General features: G+C 43.9%; 2 protein-coding genes across 2 annotated transcripts in view; one reads left to right on the top strand and one right to left on the bottom strand.

The window, feature by feature from the left end:
* CFAP58 (cilia and flagella associated protein 58) overlaps positions 1 to 3,502 on the top strand; it is a 55,296-nt gene extending 51,794 nt beyond the window's left edge. The window contains exon 18 of the mRNA XM_032116125.1: positions 3,231 to 3,502. Coding sequence (XP_031972016.1) covers positions 3,231 to 3,351 — 121 coding nt within the window. The 3' untranslated portion in view covers positions 3,352 to 3,502. The remainder of the gene's footprint in view (positions 1 to 3,230) is intronic.
* LOC116447214 overlaps positions 3,503 to 13,928 on the bottom strand; it is a 98,545-nt gene continuing 88,119 nt past the window's right edge. The window contains exons 4-5 of the transcript XR_004241518.1: positions 12,763 to 12,919; positions 3,503 to 3,764 (exon numbers count right to left, since the gene is read on the bottom strand). The gene's annotated coding sequence lies outside the window, so the exon portion shown is untranslated. The remainder of the gene's footprint in view (positions 3,765 to 12,762; positions 12,920 to 13,928) is intronic.

The following is a 13,928-nucleotide window of genomic DNA, read 5'->3' as shown; positions in this document are numbered from 1 at the left end:
ATTTCCATCCTCAGCCTGTGCCTTGCTCACACACTAAAGCCAACAGTTCTCTCCAGTTGCTGAATATAATTCAAAGTTGCCTCTATCATTTATTCCTTATTCCCATTTCAGACAGCAAATGATTTGATGACTTAATTAGTAAAATAATCAGTGATAAACAGTGACTTTTGTCCATCTGCAAATTGTATAATGTTACCTTGATGTTTGGAATTAGCAACAATTGTGCAGTGCTAATGGCCTTTCTGGAGCTTTAGGATCAATATGTGAGGCTACCATAATGCCTGATAATCCATTTCCAGCAGCTAAATGTCTCCTTCACAGTAGGTTTGATGTTTCCATTTTGGACTCTGGCATCATGTCTCTTTGTTCATCAGATGAGGAGAAATTCACCCACATTTTGTTGTTATATCTCACCTAGAATTAATTCCTGTCATAAAAACTCCACTTGTTAAGGACATGATTGCTTTAAAGTAAAACAAAAAATACTGTGTGAGTTGATAGTGGCTGAAGTGGGGCATGTTATACAGTGAAAGGAATTTCATATTGCAAGTAATTTCGTGCTGGATACACTATTTATCTGTTCAGGATAGATATCTGGCCCGGGGGCAGCTTGTCAAGTTGTTCTTTTAGGCAAGCATGGCTTTAGTCCGATGAGCATTGGTGTCTTTGTGACATCTGTGTTTTGGAAGTACATTCAGATACTATTAGTGGTGCTTCTGCAGGGTGGCATCATCTCATTGCCCCACCACAGCCTCAGAAAGCACCAGCAGTGTGCTGCCAGCCCTGGCTTTCACTTCTCTTGTCTTGTGGCAGCCGAGAGGTGGTGCTGGGCTTTGCTCTCCTCTGCCCCTCATTGCTTTGTACCCCAGGCAAGCCTGTTGGACTGCATCCTGCTCTGAAGGACACAGAGGCCTAACAGGGCATATCAGTCCTGGATAACTGCAACCTCTGTAGTCTCTAGGCTGTGCTTTGTGTTGGCAAAGGAAACAACCTTGTGCAGCCCTCCATCTCCAACCTGCCAATTGTGCAAGACACATCGCTCGCTGGCTGCAATAAAGAGAACCTATTGTGCAGCCAAGTTCTTCCCCAAGGAGTCCTCTTCCCTGCCATACAGCCATTCCACACCATTCCTGCCTCAGGCAGGGCTGGACAGGCAGTGCCTGCTATGTGGATGCTGGCCAAAGATCCAGGGCCATTTGATTGGTACACTCTCAGATTTCTCTAAATCCCAGTGACAGAAAACCACTGACTTGATCTCTATCTTGCTGGCTAATGTTAACATCATGTGTGAAATAAATGTAGCTGGTTTTGCTAATAAAAAGAGGATTCTGTCAGGACAATAGCATTAGCAACATTATTGACTACCCTGGTATGAAAGAGAATTAATACTCTCAGATAACCTTACACAAAATTATCATCTAAAGCTTTTATTGATTTGCACAAGGTAGCTTTGAGTTGTCATTTAACATCTTGGTAATGAATAAATGTAGCTTAGCATGTGATGCTGAAGGAATATGAGAGACAGCCAGAATTTAGCTTTGTTTTGTGTTCAAAATGAAAACTCAACGTTTAAGATTTTGGTTGTGAATTTGAAGTCCTCGTTTTCAGCTCTCTGATTCTGAATGTTGCCTTTCCCAGTTGTCATAGCCATTCTTTTTCTGTATCTTCCTATTCTTAACTTCAGCTTCTTGAACCCTTTCTGCATCACTATTTTCCTAGTTGCTTCTAGCACTGGGATCCCGTTTTGATCTTGATAAGGATTTGTGAGAAAATATGAAGCTTAAATCCACACCAGAGACCTAATCCAGCAGTCCTATATATATAAATAACTGCACTGAGGGATGTCAGTAGTAACTGGGAGCTTTTGCATGTGGCTGGTTGCACATTAATTCTGTATAATATATTATAGTATTCAGTTGCATAGAATTTTCCATACTGATGAGAACATCTGTTGGTTGTCTCCATGGAAGCATGAGGAAAGAATGAGCATGGATTCTGGATTATTTTCTCTCCCCAAACTTGGAAGCCCAACAGTGAGATGGGATGAGCCATCTAAATACAGAATGTTAGTTTTTACTGCAGTCAGCTGGCATATCCATTAGTGCTACATTAATACAATTAAAACCAGTTATAAATGGTTTTCATTGTTAAGTTCATCTGTGTCATCTTTTGGCTATTCTCCTACCTGTGTACGGGTCAAATTTGAAAAAGGATGCATAACTAGACATCTTACGTGGTTTCCCTGAACTTCCTCATATCCTGACAGTTATCTAGGGGCAAATAGAAAAGTAGTAATTCCAGGAAGTGTTTTCTTTTCCCATACTGGGGACTGAGCAAAGATACTCATGTGACAAGGCTAGATTTTGTAAAAGTGTGGTTGCACTCACATTTGTGTCTCAATCTCAGTGACTGTGAAATAAAATAATGGTACTGACCTTCTTTGTAAAGCCTTGAGACTTTTGCTCTAGATAAACTAGAACTCCATACAGTTCCACTTGGTTAACCTTAAGTATCTCAGGACCTCTCTCTGAAGCATCCAGGTATATCACAGTGAGTTTGGAGTATTGTCCTTCATCTTTCTAGTGCTGTTCTTACCTCCCCAGCCTTGCAAGAGTGGAACCAGGTAACCCTTATTCCCTCCTCTTAAGGCCATCAAATTTAAGACCTCCTGGTTTCTCAGATGGAGCAGCTCCCTGGGGCTGTCAGTGCACCTACAGCACACGTTTAGTTTTCTGCAAATGTCACAGACAGGGCAATTATCACTGGAACTTTGTTAAAATGTGAAGACAGATAGCACTATATATTCATTAAAATTCAACAAAGGAAAAAAAATTTCCCCATTGTGCCTTTGATGAATGTATCTGTTTGTTTGAAAACAGGCATATTCCAGCTAGAACAGGATGGTGATTAGAAATCTGAAGTCATGGAGCTCATGTACATACTTGCTCTAATGAGGTGCTCTGACCATTTTGGGGAGTAGCACAAAGAAAGCTCATTTATTTCTAATTTTAATAATTCCAAACTCCATCAGTAGTCTTGTAATTAGATCCAAACAGACACCTAGTCTTGGAGGCTTAGCCTAACAGGCTTTAATCAACACTTTTAAAATGATCTCTTGATACATGGTTGCATCAAAGAAACTCTGGAGGACACAGATTTCCTTAGTTTGTAAACATCTCTGGGCTGCAGAATGAAATACGAATTTTCTGTTTCTTTGTTTCTGTTTGAAGGGAGAAGGAGCGATCCAGCATCGATATGAGGATGAAATTACCACCACTCAAGACTGATGTACATCACTTCAACATAGGGGACTTTCCTTTGAGCAGATCCATTCCCAAAATTGCAGTCTAGGAATGCGCTTGTCTACTTGCATTCCCGTTCCCAGTTTCTTGTTTGAGAAACTGTAATTTTAAAAGAGATTCAGAATCTACTGAAATCACTGTATCATCTTCAGGAAAATTTTTGTATATTGTATATAATAAAACACATTTTTACACTGGAATTACATTTTATATTGCATTTTATATTACATTTATATTTTGTACATTTTATATTGGAATTAACATAGTTCTTTCTACAAATTATGTACCAAATCTGCCCATTTGAAGCCTGCACAGATATAAATGGATAGTGGAGATATTTCTTCTTCAATAATGTGTCTCTATTTAGCACTGTAACACCACAAAATGCCTTAATCTGTAGTTATTTCTTTTATCTACCTCAGTTGTAAGCACTCATTCCATTTATCTTCTGACTTAAAGCACCTGAAAGAAATGAGAATACAGAAAAGAAGAAAAATTAATAGGCTGATGCTTCAAGCCCCGCTGAGCAAATGCAAAATTAACAAGTCTTTATTTAGATGTACGTATGTAGCAGTTCTCTGTGTAGGTAGTGTATAATAGGGTTTATGCAGTGTTTGCTACAGTTGTTAGTAAGACCAAGGAAGTTTGTGGCCACAATGTACATTATTAAGAGCACGATTGTGTTTACTCTGGTAGATACAAAGTGACATAATTATGTCTGTTCATTTGGGGGGACTGTGTGCACTCAGTGGGACATTCTGTTCTCCCACACAAATCCTTCCGAGCGATTAAAACTTCGACTCAAAACATGGCAAACTTTATGCTTTAATTTCTAGACACTTGGGCATTTTTGTAACTTTCAGAAATTGTTTTTGTAATACAGCAGGAGCCCTCCAACCTTTTCAGCCAAAAGAGATTTAATTACCATTCATTAACAAGTGAAATAACAAAGTCACGGCATGAGGTGCTGAAGTATAGAAAACTTTCAAGCTGTAAAATAAAATGTTTTGAAACCGATTTGAACGTGGAAGTTTTTTCCCTGCCTGGGGGATAAAAATACTTGTCCAAAGAGATATGCTGATAAATATTTCACATGCGGAAAAAAAACCCTCAAAAAATCCCTTTGCAAAGATTTTGTTCTTTCCTTTGGTGGAATACATAATTAAATATTAAAGCTACTGTGGGAAACTTTAATGGAAGTGTTTAATTCAAAGGAATCAAGTTAAATACAACAGGGATCTACTTTGCTTTTACATTGGGGACCAGAACACTTAGTCATCAGATCCATTGTATTTTTCTTTTGTCCCCAAAATAGCTATTACTGCTTGTTCACTGTCAAGTGCATTATGCTAAAGTTATCATTTTAGGGCAGTCATACTGTCGGAATTGTGTCTTTTTTGTATCTGACGTGTCCTTATAGATAGAATAATTGACAGTAACTGACATGGGCACTTGAGTCTGATGGAATCCCAAGTAGGTTTTACTGAAGCTTTTAGAAGCTGGTATTTGCTAAGGTTCTGAGTATCCAGCCTGGAGCTGAATTCTGCTGTGCTTACACTGGGAAGTAATTTGTATTGAAATAAATCATCAAAGACACATTTATTAATTCGCATGAACTAGAGGCACAGTTAGACTCTAAGAACACCGTGACTCTGTAGAGAATAACTGATGTATTACACTCTACACTCTACAGTGTGCCCCCTAATTTATCCAGAGGTAATCCAAGTCTGTGTACATCTCCCACAGAATCGTTTAGGTTGGAAAAGACCTCCAAGATCATCCAGTCCCACCTTTGGCTGAGCACCAGCATGTCAGCTAAACCAGAGCATTGAGTGCCATGTCCAGTCGTTTCTAGAACAGACGGTGACTCCACCACCTCCCTGGGCAGCCTGTTCCAATGCTTAACCACCCTTTCAGTGAAGAAATTCTTCCCAGTGTCCAGCCTGAGCCTCCCATGACACAGCTTGAGGCCATGTCCTCTTGTCCTGTCACTTGTTACCTGGGAGAAGAGGCCGAGCCCCAGCTTCTTTCAGAAACAACTCCTTTAAGGTAGTTGTAGAGTGATAAGGTCACTTCTGAGCCTTCTTTTCTCCAGGCTGAGCCCCCCAGCTCCTTCAGCAACTCATTATGGGACTCTCCAGACCCTTCCCCAGCTCCATTATCCTTCTCTGAACACACTCCAGCCCCTCAATGTCTTTCTTGGGGTGAGGGACCCAGAACCAGACACAGCACTTGAGGTGTGGCCTCACCAGTGTGGCCTCACTTTCTCTCTCTTACCAGGGTTTAGGAGACAAATCGTTCCAGTGGTCAGAAGAAAGGAGGGGAAGCCCAGCAGATGGAAGTTTTTCCCTACTTTCATATATTTTTATGAGTACAGTAGTAAACCAGATTCTTTTCTGTCTTTAGTTGTACTTAATAGTAGCTTGTATTGCATGAGTAAGATTTTCTGTAAATGACTCTTGACCTACGTTTTTCCCAGTCTTTAAAACGTTCGAGATAGTATTTGCCTGAAGACTTGCAAAGGTAAATTCACTTACATTGAAAAGGTGGCTAGTCTTGTAGATTAAAAAAAAAAAAAAAAAATGTAGGGGACTGCAAAATAACGTGATTTTCTTGTACAACATGTTCTTCCAGAGTAAAGGGCTGGGAATCGAATACAGTAAATTTCACCTACAAAGTACAGAAGCTTTTACTTGTTCATCCACAATTTCAGGCATCAAGATGTGAATGTGCTGGCTACTGTCTTCAGTTTTATTGCATTATTTACTTACTGCGAGGGAAACTAAATTCACCAGTTAATTTGGGAAAGAAGAAAAAAAAAGACAAGAAAATACAGTCATCAAGTTATTGCCAGTAAGTTTCAGCATAATCAGGAATAGAATAACTGCAACCAGCTTAATTTATAGTGCTGGAGAGTGAAAACCATTTCTGAGTTCATATAATAGAACGGATTAAAGCACACCAAATCCCTTCCCCCCGGTCTATAAAAGTCAAGGAGCTTGAAAAATTGCTCTGGATGTCTGTGAACCCAGCTGATGCTGAGGTGCTTTTAGTGTTCAAGGATTTGGCTTGCGCAGCAGGGAAAGGCAGAGCGCTAATGAGAATATCATTTGTTCAGTCATTGTGAGCAGCAGCTCTGAAGTGCTTCTCTAAGTTTTGTTGCAGAAAAATGTTAATTGAATTCCAGTCTGTGTAAGACATAGCAAGTATATCTTTAAATTCTTGTATCTTTACAGATATGTGAAAAGATGGAGGTGAAGGGCTATGATCCATGGCACTTAAGTTAGAGGAAATCTTTCTTCACTTTAATTGCTTTGGATTGGAGCTTGCACAGTAAATCTATCCTGGAGCCTTTTTTAGTGAGCAAATTGTTTAATATTGTTCACTTTCAGAGCTTTTGCGTTATGTAGATAATACTTTAAGTAATTTCACATCAAACTTAAGCTCTGTCTGATCTTGTTTGGCAGGTCTGTTCAGTGTATTGCACAAGCAGGACACAAAAAAGACACTGTACACTGAACTATCAAGTTCAAATGTGGAACCCTGACCCTTCTGGGATCATCTGTGAGCTGTGAAAGACAGAGCCCAAGAATCCAGGCATTTATTTACCCTTGCTTTGTGAATCTGGAGCAGCAGGAACACATACTACACACCCAGTAACATGTCCTGCTGCTGTAAATCTGGGAACCCTTTGAGTCAACAGCAGTGAAAAGCAGAACACAGCTCAGGCCCTGTTGTGCTGAGATCTACAAACCCCAGGACAGGCTGGGGAGGCAGAGAGAATGGCTGAGAACTTGGCATGCTCAGACTTTTACCAGCAGCACAGAGCAGAGGCTTTGCTCTGAGGGGAGCAGCAGGTTGGGCCCTGGGGCACTGATGGGTCTTGAGGACCCTGCTCAGCTCTCTGTGGGCACCATTTAACAAACTCAGCCCCACAGCTGAGCTCCTTGTGCTTTCCTGTCCTTTAGGGAGCCACTGGCGCCTGTTGTCCCTGACAGGAACAGCTTTAGTGCTGTCTCCTCTGTACTGGCCAAGACCAAGCTGCCCACAGGACGAAGAGGAATGGATTGCACTGCCAGAAAAAGGATCTGTGGGTGTAGCAAGCCCAGGTGAACCAGGTGAAAGGATTTTCTTGCAGAGCCTTCAGACAAGGAACTGCTCCAGAGGCGTCCAGCAGCATGGCCCGGAGCACTGACTGCAGGTGGATTGTCAGTAACAGTCCATGGTGCCAGGTCTCAGGCTGCTGTGTTGTATTCTTGTTTAGTGTGACACTGTTGTGTCCTAAAAAATGTTGCAAGATAGAGCAGAGGGGGAGATCCCCTTGCCTTATTCCCTGTCACCCATGAGAGGTCAACAGAGGACAGACGTAGCAGGGGAGTCAAAAAGAGAAGTTGGGCAAAACTACTGCCTGCCATCTCTATAGTGTTAATGACTCTTCCTGAAAATTGGCCCATCCCAACTATCTTTACCCAAATTAGAGTCTCTAAATCATGTATATTTGTATTTAGGCACTCTAGCAATTGAATATTATTTTCCTAGCAGGTGGTTTAGCTGTTGTGCCATCTCCTCTAGCAGAGTGTATTTTTAGTGTATTTAGTGCGTTTCTAAAAGCAGACACTTGATTTTGATGCTCTTTCTCTTCCCTAGTTGGATGCTTTGTAAGCAGCCCCACACAGATCAGTTATTTATGCTGTTTAGCATATGGAAAGATGTGGGGATCTCATCCCCTGGGCTTGTTTGAGAGCCCTGTTTTCCAAAGGGGAGGTGAAACTGTGCCTGTAGCACCTGTAGGTGTGAGGGAGCAGGGCAGGACCTGGAGGACATGCTGCATGTGGCTGAGGTCTAAGCAGCTGCCTGCCCCTGTGCTGAGTCTTACCCTTCAGCTTGCTGTCTCCCTGAATCGGAGCAGCTATGAAGGTTTACTGAACCTTTTAGTCCCTCTGCTGACCTCAGTGGGTTTATAAACCTACAAACCTCATCACAGGTGTATAGAGTCACTGAGATAAGTCGGAATTTTTGGTGGTGGTGGTTTTGTTTTTCTTTCGTTGTTTTTGTTTTGTGGTGAGCTCTTCAGCTTACCCAAGACCCAGAAAGAAAAAAAAAAGGTGCAAAAGTTGTTTTGAAGGATGTTATATTTGCAAGATGGATCTTGTCAGATCTGAGTTTCATTTCAAGGTGGCCAGGAGCCTCCCCTTCTGATGGTGGGCACTTTAATATGCCCAGGTGTGAAGTGGATATAAAAACTATGCTTTCAGCCAGTCTAAACTGATTTAAACTTCACAGTTCTTCACAGCAAGAGCTATTTCTCAGGGCTCTTTCTTGGCAGAAGACTAAGCAGTAATTTGGAGGCATTTTAATCTGAAATGAGAATCTCTACATGGGGTTTGAATGCACTTCAAGTGAAGTATGTATTTGCAACTTTTGTTGATCGCTCTTAATTTTCCGAGCATCCCTGTAGAAACAAGGCATGTTTGTGTAGAGGCAAAATGCAGTGATAGCTCAGACTTACTGAGAGCCGTAGGATGATAAAAGCAAAAGTACTAAGGGAGTGGTATATTTGGCATCAGCCCTGGGATGTGGCTGATTAGCCATTCTTTCCTACAAAAAATATAAAGAAACTGATCAATTTGAGCTCCTGTCTCCCCTCCCCATGAACACCCTGAAATTGTATCCTAAGAACAAAGTATATCTGGAGGAAAGATGCATGTTTTGTTGAAAAAAAAAAAAAAAAAAATTTAGAATGCTGTGCCCAGCTTCTGCTAGAAAGCACAATTTTCTAGGATTGCTTTGACATTCATGTGATCATGCCAAAAGCTATTCTGTGGCAGCTGAGCTGCAGGAACTGACCACAGGTACTTAGCTGGCCCCAACTGCAGAGTAAAATATGTTTGCTTAAACCATCTTTGTCACTTCAAATGAAAAGGTTCCCAAAGCAGCAGTTTAAGTAAGTCTGTTTTACTTTGCAGTCAGGGCAGGCTATGAGCAAACACATGAGGGGTGTTACCCCAAGGGTGGTAACTCACAAATTTGGTAAAATCCTCAGCAGGGCTTAGTTTTGCTCTGTAAGAGCTGTGCCTCTCTGCAGCCCCCTTTGATGAAGGATGTTCAGAGCCTTGTGGTGTGGCCGAATGACAGGGCAAACTCTGGGAGTTGCCTGGGTAATAAATATTCTTGCTTCTGAGCCCCCAGTGGAGCTACCTCCTCCCCTGCAATTTCTGTGCTATTATTCAGAGATATTTCCTCTGGACCGATTAGGAAAACTCATCACTGGAGTTTTATTTTAACTGAGTGTACACAAGTCTTCAGAAATTGCCAAGTCCCTTGCTGATTCAGGTGCTGTAGAGGAAAAAGACAAGCAGACCTGAAATGTCTTGGACCAGCCTTCTTTAACAGCCCTGCATTGATTTATTTGCTCAGTGGTGAGCTCTTTGCTAACTCCTGATGCTTGCAGCACTCCTGAATTTGCAGCAGCTTTGCTAGTCAGCTTCTCTTGCCAAAGTTACCTTGAAAATTCCTTACAACAACTCTGTTGTGGCTTGGTTTTAGAGTGGATTCTGCTGTCCTTGTTGCAGAAAAGCTGTTTCAATTGGTATGCAGCACAGAAGAGGAGTGACGTGCATTAACTGGAAGAAGTGAGCAATTAAGTGAACTTTGGTTACGGAACTCAACAGATTTCTGCCTGGGTACATGAGCGAGAGTTTAGCGTATTCCATTTGCATCTAAACAGATGCAATTTCTACTTTGCTTTTAAAATGGTGTGGGCTTAGGGAATCCAAGTCTCATTTTATTTTATTTGTTTTCTGAATTTCACCTTTGATATTGAATGTTGATAGCATGCAAACCACTCCTAGGCCAGAGAGACCCTGACAAATTAGAGAGATGAGCAACCACCAACCGTATGATTTTTAACAAGGGCAAGTGCCAGATTCTGCACCTGGGATGTGTATAGATTGGGGAATGAAAATTGGGTGAGCAGTGCTCTGGAAAGGGACCTGGGCGTCCTGGTGGATGGAAAGTTGAACATGAGTCAGCAGTGCCCTGGCAGCCAGGAGGGCCAACCCTGTCCTGGGGGGCATCAGGCACAGCATCACCAGCCAGGAAAGGGAGGGGATTGTCCCGCTCTGCTCTGCACTGGGGCAGCCTCACCTCGAGTGCTGGGAGCAGTTTTGGGTGCCACAATATAAAAAACCCATTAAACTATTAGAGAGCATCCAAAGGAGGCCATGAGGATGGTGATGGGTCTGGAGGGGGAGCTGTATGAGGAGCAGCTGAGGTGATTTGGTCTGTTCAGCCTGGAGAAGAGGAGACTGAGGGGAGACCTCATTGCAGTTACAACTTCCTCATGAGGGGAAGAGGAGGGGCAGATACTGATCACTCACATTGAGCCCAGGGACAGGGCTCAATGAAATGGCATGAAGCTGAGCCAGGGAATGTTTAGGTTGGATATCGGGAAAAAGGTTCTTCCCCAGAGGGTGGTTGAGCACTGGAACTCAACCAAGAGCTGAGCCTCAACTCAACTGAAGCTCCCCAGAGCAGTGGTCACAGCACCAAGCCTGACAGAGTTTGAGAAGTGTTTGGACAATGATCCCAAGGTACAGGGTGTGACTCTTGAGGTGTCCTGTGCAGGACCAGGAGCTGGAGGCGATGACCCTGATGGGTCCCTTCCAACTCAGCGAATTCTGTGATTCTATGAATAGCTGTCCCATGGTCAGTAACTCAGGATAAGCAGCCTGATACTCTGGATGGATACACTGAGGGTCATCCTCAGCAGTGAGGTGTTTCTGTCTTACAAGACTGTGGGGGCTCTGGTGGTGGTGGTGTTTCTGGTGGGTTTTGCTGTTGGTAGACACCATGGTTGATCCTGCTGGGGGGGGGTGTGAAGGGAGGATGAGTGTCCAAAAGACTACCTTGGTACTAGTGTGGTGTTGGAACACACTTCCCCCTCTACTTCTGCAGCTCCCACCCAGCTCTCATGGTGTGGACAGATGTCAGAAGAATGGGATTCATAATACTGGAAGATCTTATCCTTTTGGTGGCTAACTGGATTATTTTGCATAATATGGGGCAAATGCCTGTCTCCACATGGCACGAAGAGGCCCCATGTGCCCAGCTCTGGTGGGGTGTGCAAAGGCTGGATGGAGCAAGGAATGAGCTCTGCCCTCTTTCCCCAGATGTGCCACCTTTCCCTGCAGCTCCAGCCAGCAGCAGAGCTGGCATGGGGATGCTCGTGCCCAGGGCTGTGTGCTCTGCTCCTTCTGCACGGGAACAGATGCCTGCAGCTTCCAGAGCTGTCAGTCATACACCCTTCATAAGCACTAAAATTCAAATCAGCTGATATCAAGGGGACTTACACGCCAGCATTGCTTGTCTGATCAAGAGCTTCACCTTGTGCTCTTGAGGGATGTGTCTTGTAATTTACTTCAGGCTGAGGGATAACTGATTTTTTTTCTCTCCTATCTGCTTTAGTGCAAGCTGGCAGCCAACTCCAGAGCCCTCTGCCCCCCATTGCCTCTCCCCTGCCTGTTCCCTTCGCTGGCAGCCTGCAGATTTCTGCTGGGCTTTGATCAAGTTTTGCAGCTGGGACCTTGCTTTCTTCACTTTCTTTTATTTCATGTGCTGCCAGTTCTGGTTTCCCCAGCTCCATCCTGTGTCCCTGGGCTGCACCTGCTTTGCCCCTGGCTGCCTCTAGTCCCTGAGCTGATGCATCCAAACAGCCTGGGGTCTGCCTGGGGGAAGAGTGGTGGCATTCACTGCCGTACCCCAGGACTGGCCTCTGCCTTTATCCAGGCATCTCCCCTGCCTGGGCTGAAGATGAATTTTAGAGAAGAAGCAAAGCATGATGCAGTGGCCACATGCTTCCTTCGGTGCTCTGTGGGCACCATGGGCAAGACAGGTCACTGAGATTTTTTTTTTTTCCTGGAATTGAGGATGGGAACTTAAGTCTTTTCATGTCATATATTCAGCTAAAATTCACCTGAGCACAGCACAGAGGAGCACTGGGGTTTGTGATACAATCCTGACTCCTGATATCAGATGAAACAGCTTTCTCCTGCTCTGGTGACACAGTAACCTACCCAATTCCCTCTTGTCACCTCTGCCTCCAGCCTGGTCCATGCATGGACAAATTCCCCCAGGTGAACTGAGCAGGGCTGCTGGGCCACTTTGCAGACTGCCCCTCTCCTGCCCTCCTCCCCAGCTCACCAGGACAGGCCAGGTTTGCTGAGCAGCCATCGGGGTTTACTTAAACCTACCATGAAGTGAAGTGTGTGGAAGTCTTCCCCTAGGGCTGGGATAATGCAGGGCAGCCTTGGGAAACTGCCTTTGGCAGATGCCTGATGGGACAGCCAGCAATCAGCAATCCTAGGGGGGAAAAATCAACCCTTTGGTGGCTTTTGTTTGAATTTTGGAAAAACAGTAAGACTGGGATTGCTGAACAATGTTTCCACTAGGAAATGCCTACATTTAAAGCACAGTCCATGTGGTAATGTGCTGCAGGCAGAATGTTGCTCAGGGAACAGGCGAGCGTCGGGAGCAGAGATCCTCAGGGTGGATGAGAAGCTGAAGTGTTGTCTCCAACTTGACTGTGTGGTACCTTCATCCCTCTCCTCTCTGAGCACCTGCAAGGAAGAGAAAGGCAAAAATGTGTTTCCACACAAGGCTTTCACACCATCTTCCTTGTTCTTGTGTTGGACTCAAGCTGAGGGAGAAGGGAATTTGGAATAAAGGTGTTGTGTTAATTGCCTGCTGGGAGAAAGGCTCTTGCCTAGGATCAGACATGGTGAGGTCTGTAACAGCGTTTCACCTTTCTCTAGCACATTCCAGATGAAGACTGCAAGGAGAGGGGCCAACACCAACCACATCAAAACAACCCTACTCAGATCGTGCATCACATCTTGGACAGGCAGCTGGAAGCACAAGGTGATTTCTTCCCTGTGGCAGAGTCCCTCAGAGAAGTGTTTCAGGTGTGGAGGATCCAATCATCATCCCAATTATCTCCCATCTTCTGGCCCAGCAGTGATGAGGACAGGCCCTCCCAGCCCTGATGCACAGATGGGGCAGTGGAGTGAAGCTGGGGAGGGCAGCTGGGAGATACTTTGCAGGCACAGCCTGAGCCAGGTCCCCCCTACCAAGCGTCCTGGCTCCGAGCATTTTTTCTCTTTGATTTGTCATGAAAAGAACCCAGTTTCAACGCCGAGCCTTGGGCAATCCCTTGCTGGATTAGAATATTACAAGCATAGCTGCAAATCTACCAAGAAGTTTTTCAAGTCCTTGCTTTCCCTCTGGAATCAGCACAGCAAAAGCCACATCTAGGTGAGATGCTTCATCCCTTTTTTGAATTTTTTTCATCTAATACCCTTGTCAAATACTTGCAGGCAGCTGCAGCTCAAATCATCCTGTGCTTTTCTTGTGATTGCTTTGCCTGATATCATGGTGACTATTCATATCAAGTGAGTGCATGATAGATGGTTAGATTTATGCTTTATGTTGTGATCTGGGGGTACAAATGTATTTAAGTGACTTATTCAGCTTAAAAACCAGCACTGTTTGCTGCTCTCTCATCAGCATTACAGGCAGAGAGAGATAAAATAGCAGTGGTAATTGTGGCAATGGAGTGTCACTGACAAA

The sequence above is a fragment of the Corvus moneduloides genome, chromosome 8, assembly GCF_009650955.1.
Source record: "Corvus moneduloides isolate bCorMon1 chromosome 8, bCorMon1.pri, whole genome shotgun sequence".
Lineage (NCBI taxonomy): Eukaryota > Metazoa > Chordata > Aves > Passeriformes > Corvidae > Corvus > Corvus moneduloides.
This window is presented reverse-complemented; position numbering and strand designations above follow the sequence as displayed.